General features: G+C 39.2%; 1 protein-coding gene across 1 annotated transcript in view; it reads right to left on the reverse strand.

The window, feature by feature from the left end:
- faf1 (Fas (TNFRSF6) associated factor 1) overlaps positions 1-14,383 on the reverse strand; it is a 69,800-nt gene extending 55,417 nt beyond the window's left edge. Inside the window, exons 1-6 of the mRNA XM_007552661.2 lie at positions 14,324-14,383; positions 11,335-11,403; positions 8,507-8,553; positions 6,192-6,475; positions 5,615-5,706; positions 5,269-5,360 (exon numbers count right to left, since the gene is read on the reverse strand). Of these exons, the coding sequence (XP_007552723.1) occupies positions 5,269-5,360; positions 5,615-5,706; positions 6,192-6,475; positions 8,507-8,553; positions 11,335-11,403; positions 14,324-14,383 (644 nt within the window). The remainder of the gene's footprint in view (positions 1-5,268; positions 5,361-5,614; positions 5,707-6,191; positions 6,476-8,506; positions 8,554-11,334; positions 11,404-14,323) is intronic.
- Between the last annotated feature and the right edge of the window lie 3,047 nt (positions 14,384-17,430).

Here is a 17,430-nt window from a genome sequence, read left to right on the forward strand (position 1 = left end):
ATATATAAACCAGACAAGCATGCTTCAAGTAGAGATGAGCTGAGATGTTCACCACAGTCGACTGATTTCCATGTTGATCAGCCCTGACCAGTGTCCAGCTGGGCTACAAACAGCGTTTTAAGAACGCAGCATTCTTAAATGCTGCCAGATCTCACTGACTTGACTCTTAACAACTTCGACCCAAAGGAGTTCAGAAGATGTTCTGAGAGAAGATTATTCCACAGTTTGCTATTTTAAGTATTTAAAGAGGTGCCTAAAAAATAAAGCTAGATTGAACAGCACTTCTTATGACATGTCAAGACGGGTTTATGATTCTTTCAGGCTGCAGTGGACAGCAAAACTCGGCAGATAAAAGGATGACAGAACGATTTACAGCAAAGATTTCGATTTTTTTTTTTTTTTGCTCAAATGTTTCAACCTCAGTCTGTCAATGAAAATGCAAGATTTGGAAATACTGGCGGAGTTTTGGAAATGTTAGAGTTAAGATAAGGGTCCAAATGATGTACGCTAAAGAATACACCACGACAGTGTTAGTAGAGATGCCCTCCAATATAAAATCTTAAAGATAGTTTAAAAATTCAACTCTAATCCTTTTATATTTTAAATTAATAGTCTTGTTTTACAGTGACTGTTCCCTCTCACACACAGTGTGACATCTCCTTTTGTCCAATGCAACCGACAGCCACTCACGACAGAAACGCTATAAGTAAATATTTTGAATACTCTTCTTATGTCCTCATAAATCAATGAATGAATGATCTACAGTCGGCATCGGCAAGTTAACGTTCTACGAAAGTCGTAAATCTGGCACAAATAAATTGTGGTGGATGCATCTGCATCTGACGCGCCGAAGCAGGCCCCCGAAGCAGTCTGGGGTTGAAATACGGATGTCTTTGTGTTTGCCTCCGCCAACGGAGGTCTTTTTCTCACTCAACACACACAGTCGGTGACATCTAGGTCAGCCCGCAACATCTCTGGAGGCTCTTGACGTGGGCATTAGGGTGAGGAAGGGAAATGTCATTTAACTTTATGGACAGCGAAAAGGCAGCGTTGTGCAGGGGAGAAGAGCAGGCTAAACAGATTGGTTTCATTCTGAGGTAAGCCCGTCGTCTCAGCTGCGGCTCCCACTGGCACAGAGCAGACTCCAGACCTTATTAAAGAAGTATTGCCAGACACAGAGATGCACATGCATGCACACAATGTGACATGTGCCTGCAAAAACACTAGGACACACTATGCACTCAAGAGATTGCACTATACATGACCTCTCTTAAATTTTCATAAATACGCTGGCAACATGTGCTTTTGCCTCTCAGATTGCTTAAAAACACACTGAGGAGAACGCGAGCTAACCTGTCACACCTTCACAGAGGGCACCAAGAAGCACACATGATGTCTTTCTTACCTCCGCCACATTTTACATCCACAACAAAGCAGAAAAATGTGAAACCACTCAGGCTCTGCTCTGTTTTGGTCTGCCATTTTGTCCGAAAATTACATAAGACGCTAATTGCTGAATCCTTTCCATCGAGCTTCATAAGCGCTCTCCCTCGACAGCTCTATGTTTCTGCAGCTACATCGCTCTCACAGAGCTGAGTGAACGAGAAGCTAAGACAAATTTTTAAAAAAGAAACAAAAAAACAAAAAAAAAAACACACAAACACATAAAACCTAATGATCTGCGATTTTAAACTTCGTCGAGAGTTCAAATTAAAATAACCTTTCATTGGCAAACACGCCTGCCGGGAGCTGGAGCGAAGAATAAACAAGAAAGGAAACAGGCTCCATTGAAATATTCATCAGGCCTTCATCATTAATGCAGGAGATTAGCTCCTCCTCAACACTCTCTTGTATTCACAGAGAGTCATTGACATGGCCGTCCTCAGACCCCCGGCTTTCTCGCTGCACTGCTAACTGCACATCACATCATCACTAACTAAATAACTACCTGAGGAGGATTGGTGCTCAGAGGAAAATCTCCAAAAGCCTCTAGATTTATTTCTAATCAAACAAGACGAACAAGGAAAGTTTGCTCAGCGCGACCGTAATGACAGTGCGGCTCCGTACAATCGCTCCGTTCGGCGAAGGTGTGTGCGGCGAGAACCAGGCACTACAAAGTGATCGCCGGAGACGCCGATCATGGAGCATTTTCATTGTCACTCAGCAGCAATTTGAAACAAATGAAACCCATGAAACTAAATTTGAGTGATTTTATTGATATTTCTAATGCAGATGTACAACTCTGTTTCATGTGCAAAAGTGGGCCTGTTCACTTGATACGATTAACAGTGACTGAGCCATTTATACTGGAACTGAGTTTTTACACCATCTAGTTATTTCATGAAAAGCCTTGTATTTATGCACCGAGTAAAATAAATCTTGTACAATAATAGTAATAAATTTGAAGAAAATTGGCATTATGTTTGAAATACAACAAAGTCAACCTTTCCTAAAATAATCCCACAAGTGACCATATTCTAATTTAAGGGATATTGCATCGACTGTTTTAAACTCAGTTTTGCTCAATTTTAGTGTGCTGTTGGCCCAGTTTTACTTTTTCACAAGAGGCCAACACATCCTCGTTTATTTCCCACTATTTTTAGGTTTATGCTAAAAGTTTATTTAAAATTGCAAAACTATCACACAATACATAAAAAAATGGCATAATATAAGATATCAAAGGGATACAGATATATTTAAAAAACATTAACTATCAGAGTTGCTGTCAATCTTATTGCTAACATCAATACAAATTGTGCTGTGGTGTTTTGATGCCTTAGAAACCAGTTACTACAACTTAAGCTTTAAAGAGCATGCTTTTTACTTAGCCGAGAGAACGCCATGAAGCTGTTTATTAAAAAAAAAAAAAGAAAAAAAAACAGGTGTCATTAATGGTATTGTTTAGCAAAACATTAATAAACAAGTGAATAAATTAGTAACTGGATTTTAGGTACAGAGGTTATAAAACGTTGAAAACCAGTAAAAGTTTTCCGTCATAACATTCCCGCACAGTAAAGTTAGTTTAATGAGAAACCAAAGAAAGTACTGAGACCACAAAATAACACAGAGCTGCCCCTCCCACACCTGTTTCTGCACACTGACAGTCAGTTGGATGAAAGCCAGCTGCTATAGCTACTTTCCAGCACTTAGAACAAACACAGAAATACTCCCAGACATGAAAAACTCACACATTTCAGGAGCTCCTAAGCAGCAGTCAAACAGACTGCAGGCTGGCTACCTGAGCAGATAGCCTGACTAATTAAGCAGCTAACCCAGCCTGGTAGACTCCTAGCATCACTGTACCAAGAGCAGAACAAGAAAAGGCACAGCATTCTGAACAATAAACACTTGAAAACTACTATTTAGCTTGTGTTCATTCTATAGACTAAGTCTTTGCACAAACATCAAAATATTTGTATTTTGATGTCATTAAAACAACATTAAAAAACTTTAGTAATTAGTGTTACATGATTTACAAGCAACTGGAAAGTTAAATTAGCTCCTTTTTGTGTAAATAACATGATATTTTCACTGCTTTCTTGTCCCACATCTAGCACTGAACTGAGCTTCCTAATCACGGCTGTAATTGTATCTGGGATAAACCATTAGCAAAGTCCAAAAAATGTTTATTCTAACACATTAGAGCGTCGAGTTGGTGTTATGCTAATAATGTGCTCCAGCTTACCTGGAGAGCTTAGCCGACTGCCTGTATTTACTGCAACAAATTTGCAGACATTGCAAACTAATTGTCAGCACACTGTGGATATATGGTGTGAGAACAGTTTATTTTTATTCCAAGCTAACAGCTTGTTTGGTCTCCCACCAGGGGGGCCGCTCCCCTCATTTTCTGTGATCTGTCACCCATCCTCTCCCTGTTTGACAGCAGGGTCATCAGACACACACACACACACATATATGCATACACAAACGTATGTACATACGCAGTGGGAGCCCACCCGGGCCTTTCAGCCCCAACTGTCCGCAGCTAAAATAGCTGCTGCAAAATAATGAGCTCCTGTCACCCAAAATGATATCGATAACACTTGGAGGAATGGCAACGGCGCTGCTAAAAAGACGCAGCAGTCGGAGGGGGAGTGAGAAGATGAGGAGAGCGCAGGGGAGGGAAAACCGGAGAGATGAGGCCCATTAGCTGCCAACACAATATAACTACCACTTAGCCTAACTAGCAAGCAAAGAGGCAAACTGCCAAATGACTTACACAAGGGTTCTGCTGACATGAGGATGCTTGTTTGGGTGAGAACTAAGGAGCATTTTTTTTAATTCACTGTTAAACTATGAACACTGTCTTACAACTGTACATATTGTGCCAAAAAGAGGATGGCTTCAGTCGACAGTCTATCCACGTAGTAACTTAAGCTTAAACAACAAAGGAAGACAGAAAAGAAGAGCTGGGTAAATATATGGATTTAAAAATAACTATATTTTAATATACAGAATTGATTATTTCTTTTTTTTCTTTTCTTTTTTTTTACAATCATCATATGGTGATATAAAAGCGTATTATTATTGTTCTGACCACGTCCTTGGGAACTAATTTTTATTTCACCAAATATGTCTATTGATCCAGAAACTGTGACTAACGGCACAAGAATTTCAGTGCATAAAAAAATTGCCATAAACTATGTAATAATTGCAAAAATAAAATATAAACTGTCATAAAAACAAGCAAAATGATCCTCCAGTCAGTGAGGTCTGCGAAATCTTTTAGTCCACTTTTATTTGTCCACTCTCACTTCAAACACGTCTTGATCAATTTACAATAAGAGGCTAAGATAAAGAGACACATTTCACCTGGTAGCTTTAAAGGACTTTAAAGAAAAAAATTGCAAAAACGAGTGATTTGCATGGACATTGCACAAAATGTCTGAAGTGCAAGATATAAAGCAAGAAACAAGAAACAATGTTCTGCCGAAAGAAAATACTAGCACATAAGGAGGGGATGAAATGATTATTTACATAACAAGGACTGTGGCAGCTGATGCTCCTTTCAAAATGTCACAGCGGATGGGAGAAAATGAATGTGCAGCGCGGGGTCAAACGTATCCTGATAAATCAATGACAAGGATATTTGTTGGCTCGATTCTGCTCTAGAAGTGGGCAAATATCGCCACCTGGTGTTCACTAGCAGGTACTGCATGCACAATAATCCAAGTATTTTGCTTGTGAGGCAGGATGGAGGAACGAATATGACTTCTAATGAAAGAGCGCGAAAAAGCAGAGATGTTGAGCACCGGTAGTGAACGTTACCTGTTTTTGCTGGTGCTGGCAGTAGGGGCGATGTCTGGGGTCAGGACGTACAGGCTGTTGTTCTTGGGAAGGTGTAAACTTCTCAGCACCGTCTGAGTGCACACAATGACAAAAATGCTTCCCTTAACTCAAGTAGACTAATTACTCATTCTTTCTTCCTCGCTGTGTTTTCATTAACATTGATAAGAACATGAATGTTACAAAAAAAACCTGATCTATGCACAAAAAAGACAGACAGGAGGAGCAGATTTGAATCATATCAGCTACATTTTTAGTTCATTCTTGCCACCGTGACTCGTTTTAATTCCTAGTAAAACAAATTTTAAAAACCAGATCATGAACTCACAGTATCTGACACGTCTCCACTCTTCCATCCCTTCAGATGCATTTTGGACGCTGGAATGCCGAGTTCTGTCTGGAGGATTCCTTTAATTTCTCCTGTGGATTTAATTATAATTAAAGGGGGACGGTCAGCGATGTAAAAATGAGGACAATCTTCTAAGGTTTTCTTTTACTGAAGTCAAAACTAATACCTCTACAAAAAAAAAACAGCATTTGATAGAATAAGAGGCACTTGATAATTTGTCCCAGAAATTATTTCAATGTTGTTTTGAAATAATTTTCAAGAATTAAAAATATCAAACTCTTAATGATAAAGAACTTTTATTAACATTGGAAGTGGAAGACATTTTAAATATCCAAAATATCCTTCAGTTCTGGTAACACAAACGGGCCGGTTCAGACCAAAGCACCAGACTGAAGACGTTTGTCGTCCAGTTTTTGGTAGAAAGAGAAAGAAAAGAGAAAAACGATAAATCACGCAATTGGAAATTATTGAACTTGCTTTGATTATGTATTTGATGTATCTTTATCGAACACAATCTTTTCTCTCAAGAGTGTGAGGTTATGCTTCTGGCGCTCACCGACTGTGCGGCTCTCCTCGAGGACGAGCTCCACTGATCTTTGCCTGTACTCCACCCTGAAGTTTATCATGCGAGGCTGGCGCTCTACAATGTGTCGGGTAGAAGGGCTGATGGGACAAAACGCTGAAGTGGAGGACGATGGAGGAGAGGAGGAAGAAGATGACGAGGAAGGGAGCGGACCCGCGCTTCTTGCTGCTGCTGCTGCTGCTGCTGCTGCGTCGGCCGCTTCTGGGTGGCTGGGGGGTCCGAACATGGTGGCCTGGCTCGCCTCGCTGGTGAAGTCGCTGCACAGAGATCACAGTTGACTGATGTTGTAATTTATAGTGTCAAATTTATATGATACTAGAAGGACGAAAAAAAAAAAAGGGTCTCAGTTCAAAAACATCATGAAGAGGTGATGAGAAGGCAAAACGTCTCTTTTTTTTCCCGTATTTTCTTTTATAATATATGTTTACTTATCGGTGCTGCTTTCTCAGATGATCAAAGGTTCAAGAAGGCAGACACAGATTTTTACATAAAGGCTCCATTTTATTTAGTTCAGTGACTAGGTTTCTGCCTGGAGGTGGACCAGGCCCAACCACGTGACAGCACAGCTACCAAGAGATTTACATACTTATTACACACTTATCTATTAACCTACACGTTTCTTTTCATTGTCATGAGCTACATTATGTGCTTTAATTCTGCAGATTAGTTCATTGTTTTTGAGTTGATGCGGAAATTTGATTCAGTAAGAAATCTATAAACTACAAACATCTATAAACCAATTCTTATAGATGCGCAGAAATAAAGAGGGGCATCCAGTCTGTACCTCTACCCTAACTTGCCACCATAAAACTCAAGGCCATGGAAACATCTGTAACCAGCACAAGTTCACAGTTCAAAATGTCACCATCCCAAAGCAAACCAAACCGTCTATGCAGAAAAAAAAAATCTATTTCAGTGCTCTGTACTAACAGGGACATTTTTCTAATTCTGCTAATGCCTGGAAAAGAGGTCACAAGCAGAAAGGCAAATGATTTTAGTGCTGGTGTACCTTCCGTTTGGCCCCTGCTGACATCATCGCTGTTTACTGGTCAACGGCGGTCTTCTCATAACAAAGCCAGCCATTTAGTAAACGTGTAGCCCACCAGTCACACTGCCAACCCGCCTCGGTTCAAAGCAATCTGTGTCCTTGACAGAGAGCTGCAGTGTTCTCATGGCCTCAAGCCCTTCATGGTTTTTTATTAATATCTCTTCAATGCATTGGAGAGAGCCAAAGAAGGACCTACTGTAATTTACGTTTACTTTCGGTAAAATGCCATCAGCTCATCACAAAACACAGATTTGTTCCAAGGCATTAGACTGAAAGTCTTCCCATCGGTCTTAGTGGTGTTTTCAGGATATTAAAATGTCAAATTCGATGTTTAAAAAGATACTCGATGTGGTCATAGTATCATTTGCAAGCACAAGGTTTGTTTCCAACTAAAATATCATTATGCAATCATGCAATATCACAATATTTTAACTTCCTTCATTAGGGTAACACCATTAAGTAAAGGGGAATTCAGCCCTCACTTAGAAAAATGCATAATTTGAAAGTGTCACTTCCCCATTTTGCAAGCTAGTAGATAATATTTAGTATAAATGTTCATGTTCTTCATGGAGGTGTGTATGTTTGATTTAATCATACAACTATTTTAATAATACTTGCTTACGGTAACTGTGCGCTTCCATTTGCCTGTCAAATTCATGTTTGTACAAATCAAATTCACTACTGAGGCATATATAATATAAAGCAAATTATCAATAACTATCAACATTGACTGATATGAAACTTTTATATCGTGACGCGTTTTTCATCCAAACCTAAATCTCCTCCTTGTTTTGGTCAGGTGAGCGGCTGCAGGGAGAGGGAAGGCTGTCTCTGCTATTGCTGTGCTGCTGATGGAAGAATTGCAACAATTTGGGTAAATGAGGACGGGGGTTAGTTTATGTCAACTTGGACTCAAGTGAGCATCTTTGTAAAAGATTCTAGTGTCGATCGTATTGGAATATTGACTATTTTGACAATCCTTGGTCTCGTATAATCCTGTAAAAACTACATTTTAGGTTTTCCAGAGACATAACCATAAAAATTAACATCAGTAATTGCTCATAGTGTACTACCTAATGAATCTATATTGTATCTGAGATTCTGAGTTTAATTTATTTGAAATTAATTCTGAATTTTTAAATTATATATTTCTCTTATTGCCTTGTTGAAGCAGATCCTTTTAGTTTATACCAATGACTCTTAGGAATATTGACTTCCTCTAGCAGTCAGCAGTCGTCACCTTTGTAAGATCCCGTTCTCCTGCGGTATCACTCCATTGATGGCTGCCTGTAACAAAAGCAAAACTACATTTTACAACAAAACACAACTGCATCCATGTGTTCACGTAATGTCCAAATCACCAAATGTAACATGCAACATTCGATCTGCGTAATCTAGAACAATAAAGCAACTATGAAAGGAGCTTATTGCACAGAGATGAGAGGCAGTGGTGTCGTCAGGACACTGTGACATCACTGGCTCGGTGTTTTCAGAAATGTCAACTGTGTCAAAATGTGTGAGCTGGAATATTCAGAGAGGCTGGCCTGAACAAGAGGCACTGAAAAGACAAATACAAACTCTGTCAGCTTTGCAAATACAAACTCTGTCAGCTTTGCAGGTGAGCTTTTGTTTCAATGGACAATTGATTCACTCCAACCATCACTGTTGTACACAAGACAACAGGGAGACGTTATGTAACGTCAGCAGCAAGCTGTGTTGCTTGAAAGCATCAGGCGAGGCGAAGAAAAATGTTCTAAATTAAAATGAAAGAGGTTTTTAATCAACGCCAAGATGACCGTTCTCACTGTTGTGTTGCTCAACACAGGAGAAGGTTTTCATGTAAAATGTTCATACATTTTCAGAGTCCAATGTCTGTTTTTAAGGGAAGAAAAGAGAAAAAGGGGGTATAAAATAAAGAGAAGAACAAGAGCGGAACAAAGGAGGACATGAGAGAAAAAGGAAAGGGAAGAACGCAAGAAGGAAGGAATGTAGACAGGTAGGACACAAGGAAGCTTTAAAAGAAGGGCACAAACAGAGGACAAGCAGGAAGTAAAAGAAACAAAACAAGGACAGAGAGAATGAAGAACACAAGGCAGATGGGACAGAAATGAAGAATAAGGAAACAAAAATCGGAGGACAAAAATTAGGTACAGAAGTAAAGACACAAAGGATGCTGAAAGGAAGGACACAAGGAAAGAAGTCGACCAAAATGGAAGAAGGTAGAAAAAAGGAAGAAGACCAAAAGGAAATGAGGAAGGATGAAAAGAAGGATAAACAAAGGAGACCAAAATGAGGGAATGAAGAACAAGGAAGAAAATGTGTTTATTTTTCTTTAAGCTATTTAGACAAACAAACGTACTGCGCAGGTCTGTTACACCCATGCACTGACTGTTTAGAGTTGCAGGTATTTGTCTCAAAATTCCATCTCTCGTATTTGTTTTGTCCTCTTTTCTTCAGGCCAAGTTTTTTTTCCCCTTTCACATAAGACTGCACAAGCACATGCTCAGTGATGCAGTTTCCAAATAGTGAGCAAGATGAAGTTATTTGTAATAACTTTAAGGTTTAAACAAACCCAACTAGCAGAGCATTTGCTTTAGAGCTCAAGGTCTCCCATGTGTAAACAAGGCTGAAGACTTTGGGAAAAACTCCACAGTGTGTTTTTGGAAGACAAAAATTATTACTCTAAAGAAAAAAAACAACCTATAAATCAGGAAGCCCTCTTCTCCTGGGTGCAGCGAGGCATGAGAGAGACCCACAACACCGCCTGCTTAAATCTCCTGACAAGCTAGTCATGATCTTGCGGTAGGCCTATTAACTTCTCCGTGCAACAGCAGTAATTAATCATACACACAGTCCAGAAATAAACAGGCATCCTCCTGAGATATCCTAAGCTCCGACACAGTTTTCTAAAAATGTTTAGTACTTTAGAAGTAGAAGAGGTTATTAAACCTATTGTTTGCCTAATCAGGCTCTGCTATCTTTAAAGTAAATAGATGAAGAAAAAAAACTATCAAAAATAACCCACAATAAACCAAATTTATTAAGTTTAAGCTTTATTTAAGCATGTTTGATACCTGAGTGCAATAATCCTCACGTACTGGGATACTGAAAGCAGTAGCTGAGTGTTTAACAATAAGAACTACACGGATAGGATTAACGGCAGGAGAACTAAAATGTCACATGTTGTTGTCGCAGGTTTTACAATGCTGCAAAACAGTAGAGAGTTTATGTTGCAACCCAACTAAGACAAGTAGCCACATTTATTTTAGTTTCAGTCTTAAAGAGTAAAAGTTTACAGTGACACGTGAACTTTTATGTCAAAAGAGATAAGCAGACAAGACTTTATCATGCGGCAGCAGCTGTTCTAGTTCCAGAAAGTGAGGCATTCACTATTCCTAACAATAACATAGATGGAGCGCAGCTGAGGACTTTGGACGATGGCATCGTCGTTCAATAACCTTGGAGCTGACATAGGTTCAACTAAAGACCTAAAAGATTAGAAACAAAATAATTCAGTAATTTGCTACATTTCTTGTTTCCTGGCGTGTTAAATGAGGGACTGAGAACATATCCTGTTTTCCCAACTGCACTCCAGACCCTCACCAAGACCACAGGCTTGTTTTTGTTTGTTTGTTTGTTTTATAAAAACCAACACCCACTGCAGAGGAACTGCAAGTCACTGGCTCCACAGCAGCAGAAAGTCCAGTCCCCACTGTCTGCGCTGCTCCTGCCAGCATGCATCTAATTATAGACTGACCCCTTCCAAACGGGACGTCACTGCAAGGGGCTCATCGTGAATTAATCTAAACCCGACTGGACGTGATCTTTCTGGCCACTGCAGTCTCTCCTTCACACAATATAGGACTTACACTTTTGTCTCACAACAACCTTCTTGCAGAGACGAAAGCTGCTTGCGAGAAGCATTCCCTAAACAGGGGAATGTTGCAAACTGTGTGTCCCTTGATGATAAAAAAAATAAATAATAACTCTCTGGAAACTTGCACTTTAGATGAACTGAAGACTAAATGTCCAAGAGTGAAGCCCAGAGCCAGAAGCTAACGAACTTACCACTAAATCCCAGTTATTAAGCTCTAACAGAGTGATTGCCTCCGCGATGTTGTCGATTCCAGTGCAAGCCTGCGAGAGGACAGAAAGATGGAAAACACAAGTTGCATTAGATTCAGCTGCTGGAACATGAAACGTGAAAAATTAAGGTCTCCTGCAATGTAGCGGTCTTTTTTTTTTTTTTTTTTAACCGCAGAGAATGTGTTTATTTAAAAACAGTTCACAACATCTGTCCAGTGATCCTGTCAGAGACGTGGGAATTAGCAAGAATCAGTTTTCAGTTGCTGTTTTTTTTGTTTTGTTTTTTTCCTTGAATCAAGCATCTATTTTGGAATTTTATAACTCGGACTAAACACCTATACTTACTGAAGTAATGTTAAAAACCTTACCACATTAGGCAAAGACGCGCTGATTGCAGCAGGATCTTTTCATAACATCCTTTGTTACATCAACAGCAGGTTTCATTTTCTGCAATGACCCTTCTGACTGCAAAGCCCTTCTCAGATTCACTCACACATAACTACCAGGTTGCCAGCAATAAAAACTGTTTCAGCTCTGCGAACTGGTTTCGCAGCTCATTAGAAGGGTGTTGATGCAAAATATTACATTATCATACTGAGGTCATTTTCGCGTGAAACAATTATGTATCCACTTCAAACCAACTTAGAGAGGTTTTGAAATCTATAAAGTATGAGTGGAAAAAGGATTCAGATGCAGAAAAGCTGAACATGTTAAGCATTGACTGCTGATGTCAAACATTTCCGACTCAACATTTAAAGAATGTTGTGTGCGAAAGAAGAAACAAACACTGACAAGTTGAAAATTTTCTACTTTTCATCTTTTTGAAAGCATATTAGTCAAACAAATAAGTTTTTTTAACTCTAACCTGAAATAGTAGGGAATCTAAACACTCAAATTAGCGCCAACTTTGAAAAATATTAAATAATTTGGCTCTTTTTATCTTTTCAAACTGTAACTGTAAGGACGGTAAGCTTCAAAACCAATAGCCACTCCATGACCAGTTTGGTAATGTTGTCTTTTTGAATATTGTGACATGCTTTCCATTGCAACATTTTTTATTATTATTGCTCATCACAGGTGTGATTGATCACTTGTGCCGATATGTTTGATGTTTGGTAATTACAATCTTTGCTCTGAAAATGATGTCAGAAGTTGGAGCATATTCACCTCAGTGCCAACACAGTAACTATTGGGCGTCGTCAAACTGCTGCATAAATGTGTGTATTTTTAAGGGGTTTATGTGATTATAATGGTGGCTTATCGGTAGGTAATCTGGTTACACTGGTTTTGAATGTAGTTACTCCAAGTGATCCTTTGTTACATTACATTGTAAAAAAAAAAAAAAAAAAAAAGAAAAATAGCACTTTTTCATTCTTATATTTTTGTATTTGATGTCTAGGGTTTTGGGGTGTGCTTAATTTTTCACAAACATTCCCACTTTCATCTCGCTTTTTTATGACATGGTGAAATCTGCTCAGTAGCCATTTTAATAATCTTGACATTAGATTCTAGTAATTTTAACATACTTTCATTAAACCATTTTTTTTCTTACTGGCCTGGTGTAATATTCAAATCTTGTGTAAAACAAAAAAAAGGGGTGAATCATAACAGAAACAAAGCCTCGAAAACATCAATCTCAGAGTAATTTGTCTATGTAAAGTGTTTCATTTATAGACTAAGTTACTTAAATTAACCTTTCAAAAATATGATTTATTGAGAGGAACCTATAATAATGGAGTCAGTATTGTGGGCTGGCTATCCAAATTTTGAGTCTTATTTTTCTTTGTGTTTATAGGCTAAGAGAAAGTCAGGGTAAACAGTGTTTCAAAGTCCACAAACCAATGGACTATGACTTCATCCTAAAACTACAGATTACTGGGAGACTATGGGGTTTTCTCCACGCAGATTCTGATTTATGGCTTTCTTTGGTCTCCTCTGTGATGATTCAGACTTTCACCTTCCCCCACACTGCTTAATAAGGACTTTAACACCAAACAGAGAAGAGATATTCTCTGCTAAAGTGGATGTAAATTCACCACAAGTTCCAATTTTACACATCAAAGCCTGTCTGATTTTATTAAGCTCAAAGATTGCATTAAATTTACCTTCTTCTAGTTGAGGCATTTATTGTAAATTATTGTAGGCATTTTTGGTTTAGATGCATTTTTAAATGTATAAAAATAGAAAATATAAATTTTAGGTAGCTGACTTGCTGATCATGGGAGAACTGTTGACAATTTCTGGCCAATTCCTTACTGTATTAAAACCCTAGAATTGACAGTAGTTCTGCTTTTGATTTTCTATGACTATATGAGGTAGTTCTTTATGCTATCAGGAAGCAATAATCCTAAAGTCAATACTACTGTTATAAATGTTGCTGTCCTGATTTTTTTCTAACCCCTTTTTTTTTTTAACCAAATATGTTTGCATGACAGAATATAGACAGTAGAGGAGACATTAAGAGGTCAGTCCTTTGTCTAGCTAGCATTTATAGGTAGAAGATCACAGATTAGGGTGGCTGAGAAGACTAGTTGACTCAAAAGAAGACAATAGGAATCCAGATTGGAGTTGACTGTAGATAGAAATCCTGAATGTGTCGACGTTTAGCGTCAAGTTTTAAACTGCAGAAACAACAGGGGACGATATGTAAACAAGTAGATAGTTTTATTGGGTGCAGCAGCTCCATTTTCAGCTAAACTGGTCCTGAATACCAGTATTGTCCCATTCTTGGCCCGACAGTTTCGGTAGACTGCAATGTAAACACCGAGTTTTTGGTTAGCAAGTGTGTTCAGAGTCCGTTTCCAAGCTGTCAGCAAGTTAGCTCTGTGTGCTAACTCGGAGATCCTTGCTGCTTCCGACGAGCAGGGTTGCCGTTTCGGATGCCAGACATTTAATTTATTTTAGCACACGGAAGACAAAACGCTTCCAGCTGTAAACAATGCCACAGACAAACAAACAAACAGGGACCCACCTGAAAGTCGGCCAGGATCATTTCTCGATCCATGTTGCTTTCGCCGCTGTCGGAGGCCATAGCAATGACTGGCTAAAAGCAATACTTCTCCACTGGCTCACAGACAGACGCTGAGTACAGATAAAAATGGATACTTAGAGACGGCTGTCAGGGTGATGTTAGTTATTTGTAGATATTAAAGTGAACGTGGAGTTAACAGCCTCAAAACAGACAAAGTTCAGTAAAGTTACGTTACTGTGCCCGGTTATCTCAAATCATTATTGTCAGCTAGCCCATTGCTTTACCGCTGACGTAAAGTTATGTCGACTGTCGTAAAACGTTCGAGCGACTACTTGAAATAAATCATGGGAATTTCGGGTCTTTTCCATGATTCGAATTAAGTTGCTCAAACCAAAGATAAACCATACACGGATTTCCCCCACCTCCCAAACAACTGTTTATTCAATACCATTCCTTAAATAACCTTCATATGTAAACATAAGTATATGTGTTCATATAAAATACTAATACGATTGATGATATGGTCCTGGATGTTCATCACACCAACCTGGGATGAATAGAGGAACATACTTAAACATGTTTCACTCAAGTAAAAGAAATTACTAAAGAGTGAAAATGTATAAGTTATGGGCAATACAAATGACCAAAAGTTGATACAAATAGATAACATAATTAAAAAAAATAACACATTTCAATTTCTCTTTACCATATAAAACCTATTAAACTAATGCTTACAGTGAATATTGTATTTTTTCACACAGTAAAGAAGAGACCTTTATATTTCACCCTAAGGCAAAAAAGAATTGTGGAAAAAGCTGGCTTTCATAGCCTTCTGTCCTGCCTTACTAAATCATGACCACAATTAATTAGATAAATATGTCTATGACTCACTAAACATTTGTAAAAGCCAACGCCTATAAATAAAGCTCGAAATACCCCTAAAATTATGACCCTGCTGCCTGCTGTAGGCTCAAAGAAATGCAGGACAAATGGTATGAATAGACTTTTTCTTCAACATGTTCTTTCCCCCTCAATTAAATCAACCATAATCTGTGTCTGTTTTATCGCGGTATGAGCTGTACAAGTCGTAAAAGCTCAAGCCTGTTCTAGTATAACAAAAAAAAGCTGTATTTAATGCCCTTAATTCTTCAAAAGTATGATGAAGAGCAATATACAGGACAAAAATGCTGATTGAACACTCAGGATTGTCTAATCCTGATTGGACAATCCTGAATTTAAACACATTTGAAATGAGGCCACAAAAAGGGCTGAATATGTATAGAAAATATGTGCTGAACTCTGTAAGTTAACATAATCTATGTCATGAAAATATAACATTTCAACTCGCATGTGAAAGCAGGATAAGCAATAAGTTTAAGCAACTTTTAACACATAAAGTTTACGCGTGCTTGTTTTTCTGAGCTGATCGGGCGCGGAGCTATGGGTGGCCCCCCGGCCCATGCACGGGTGGGAGGAATGTTTTCAAGTCGTTTTAATACACGCAGAAAGTGCGCCCTCGCCTGTTCAGAAGGGTTTATGTAATGTTAAAGACGGTGTCCCTCAATGGAATATATAGTAGTCAGTCCCAGTAACAGTTTCACTCACGGTTTAGCCAATGTGCTTCCTGGGTAAAAATCAAAGGACAAAAAAAGCGGACCAGTCCCCCCCGCCCCCTCAACAGTTGCCAGCAGCGCAGGTGATACACGTGAGAGACCCAGTAATTTGACCCGCTCCCCAGCCCGAGGCGGACTTCATCCTCCCCTTTTCTGTCCTTATCTGCAAAGCCTTATAAACAAGGGAAGTGAAACAGACCGGTTTAATTTCCTGCTCTTTGTGACATTCTCTTAAGTCAGAGTGTATACTTCAGTTTGGAAAAGTATCAACTGTATGTATACAGTTGATACTTTTCCAAACTGAAAAGTTTGGACCAAACAGGTCTCTGACCTGTGTATACACAGGTCAGAGACCATCTGCTTTTTTTTTTTTTTCTTTTTTTTTTTTTTTTCTTTGTCTCACTTGTTTCAAATCACAAAGCAAATTTTAATATTAGCAAAACACAATAAAAATCAGTTTTCAGTAGAAGGTTGAATTTGTTGGATTAGATTTACCCAAACCAACCCATACCATACCACAGAATAAAAAGCAGATGCAAGTTTCCACAGAGAAGTCACAGAAAATTTAACCGACGCAGAAATACATAAAAAGGGTAAAAAGAAGAAGACACAGGGTGCTTCACACTGCAGCCTGAAGTGACTCAATTCCGATTATTTGGCAATTCCGATTTTTTTTGCCGGTGCCCTTCACACTGCCAGTAAATGCGACCTGTATACGTTCTGCAGTGTAAACGAGCAAACGACCTGAAAGTGTCCCGCATGCGCAGTAGAGGGCGCAATAGCGTCAGCGTTCACACTGCAGCCTGAAGTGACTCGATTCCGATTTTTTTGACGTAATGCGACCTGTATCCGATTTTTTCATGGCAGTGTGAACAGCACAGGTCGGATTCTTTTTAGAATGTGACCCATATCCGATACGTATCCGATTCAAATGCGACCTAACGTCCAGGTCGCATTCATCCGAACTGAACGTCACTGTTTCTCAACAAATATCACTATTCTGCGTCCTGATAAGCGCAAGTGGGAAGAAAAACAACAACCATGACGGATTATATGAAGATTAAGTTGTCAATATGCTGCTCCGGCCGGACAACAACTTCAAATATGTAAGCTAAGCTCCACCGTTAGCCTCCATGTTTACTTCAGCAAACACTGAGCACTACTTCTTTTCATGGCAGTTGACAGAACACTGAGAACGCTGACGCTATTGCGCCCTCTACTGCGCATGCGGGACACTTTCAGGTCGTTTGCCCGTTTACACTGCAGAACTCATACAGGTCGCATTACCTCAAAAAAATCGGAATTGAGTCACTTCAGGCTGCAGGGTGAACACTGACGCTATTGCGCCCTCTACTGCGCATGCGGGACACTTTCAGGTCGTTTGCCCGTTTACACTGCAGAATGCATACAGGTCGCATTTACTGGCAGTGTGAGCGGCCCCGGCAAAAAATATCTGTAGCAGCGGCAGGTGTGAGGGGGAAACCCCAGATAATT

This window comes from Poecilia formosa, unplaced genomic scaffold (assembly GCF_000485575.1).
Source record: "Poecilia formosa unplaced genomic scaffold, Poecilia_formosa-5.1.2 Scaffold52, whole genome shotgun sequence".
Taxonomy (NCBI): domain Eukaryota; kingdom Metazoa; phylum Chordata; class Actinopteri; order Cyprinodontiformes; family Poeciliidae; genus Poecilia; species Poecilia formosa.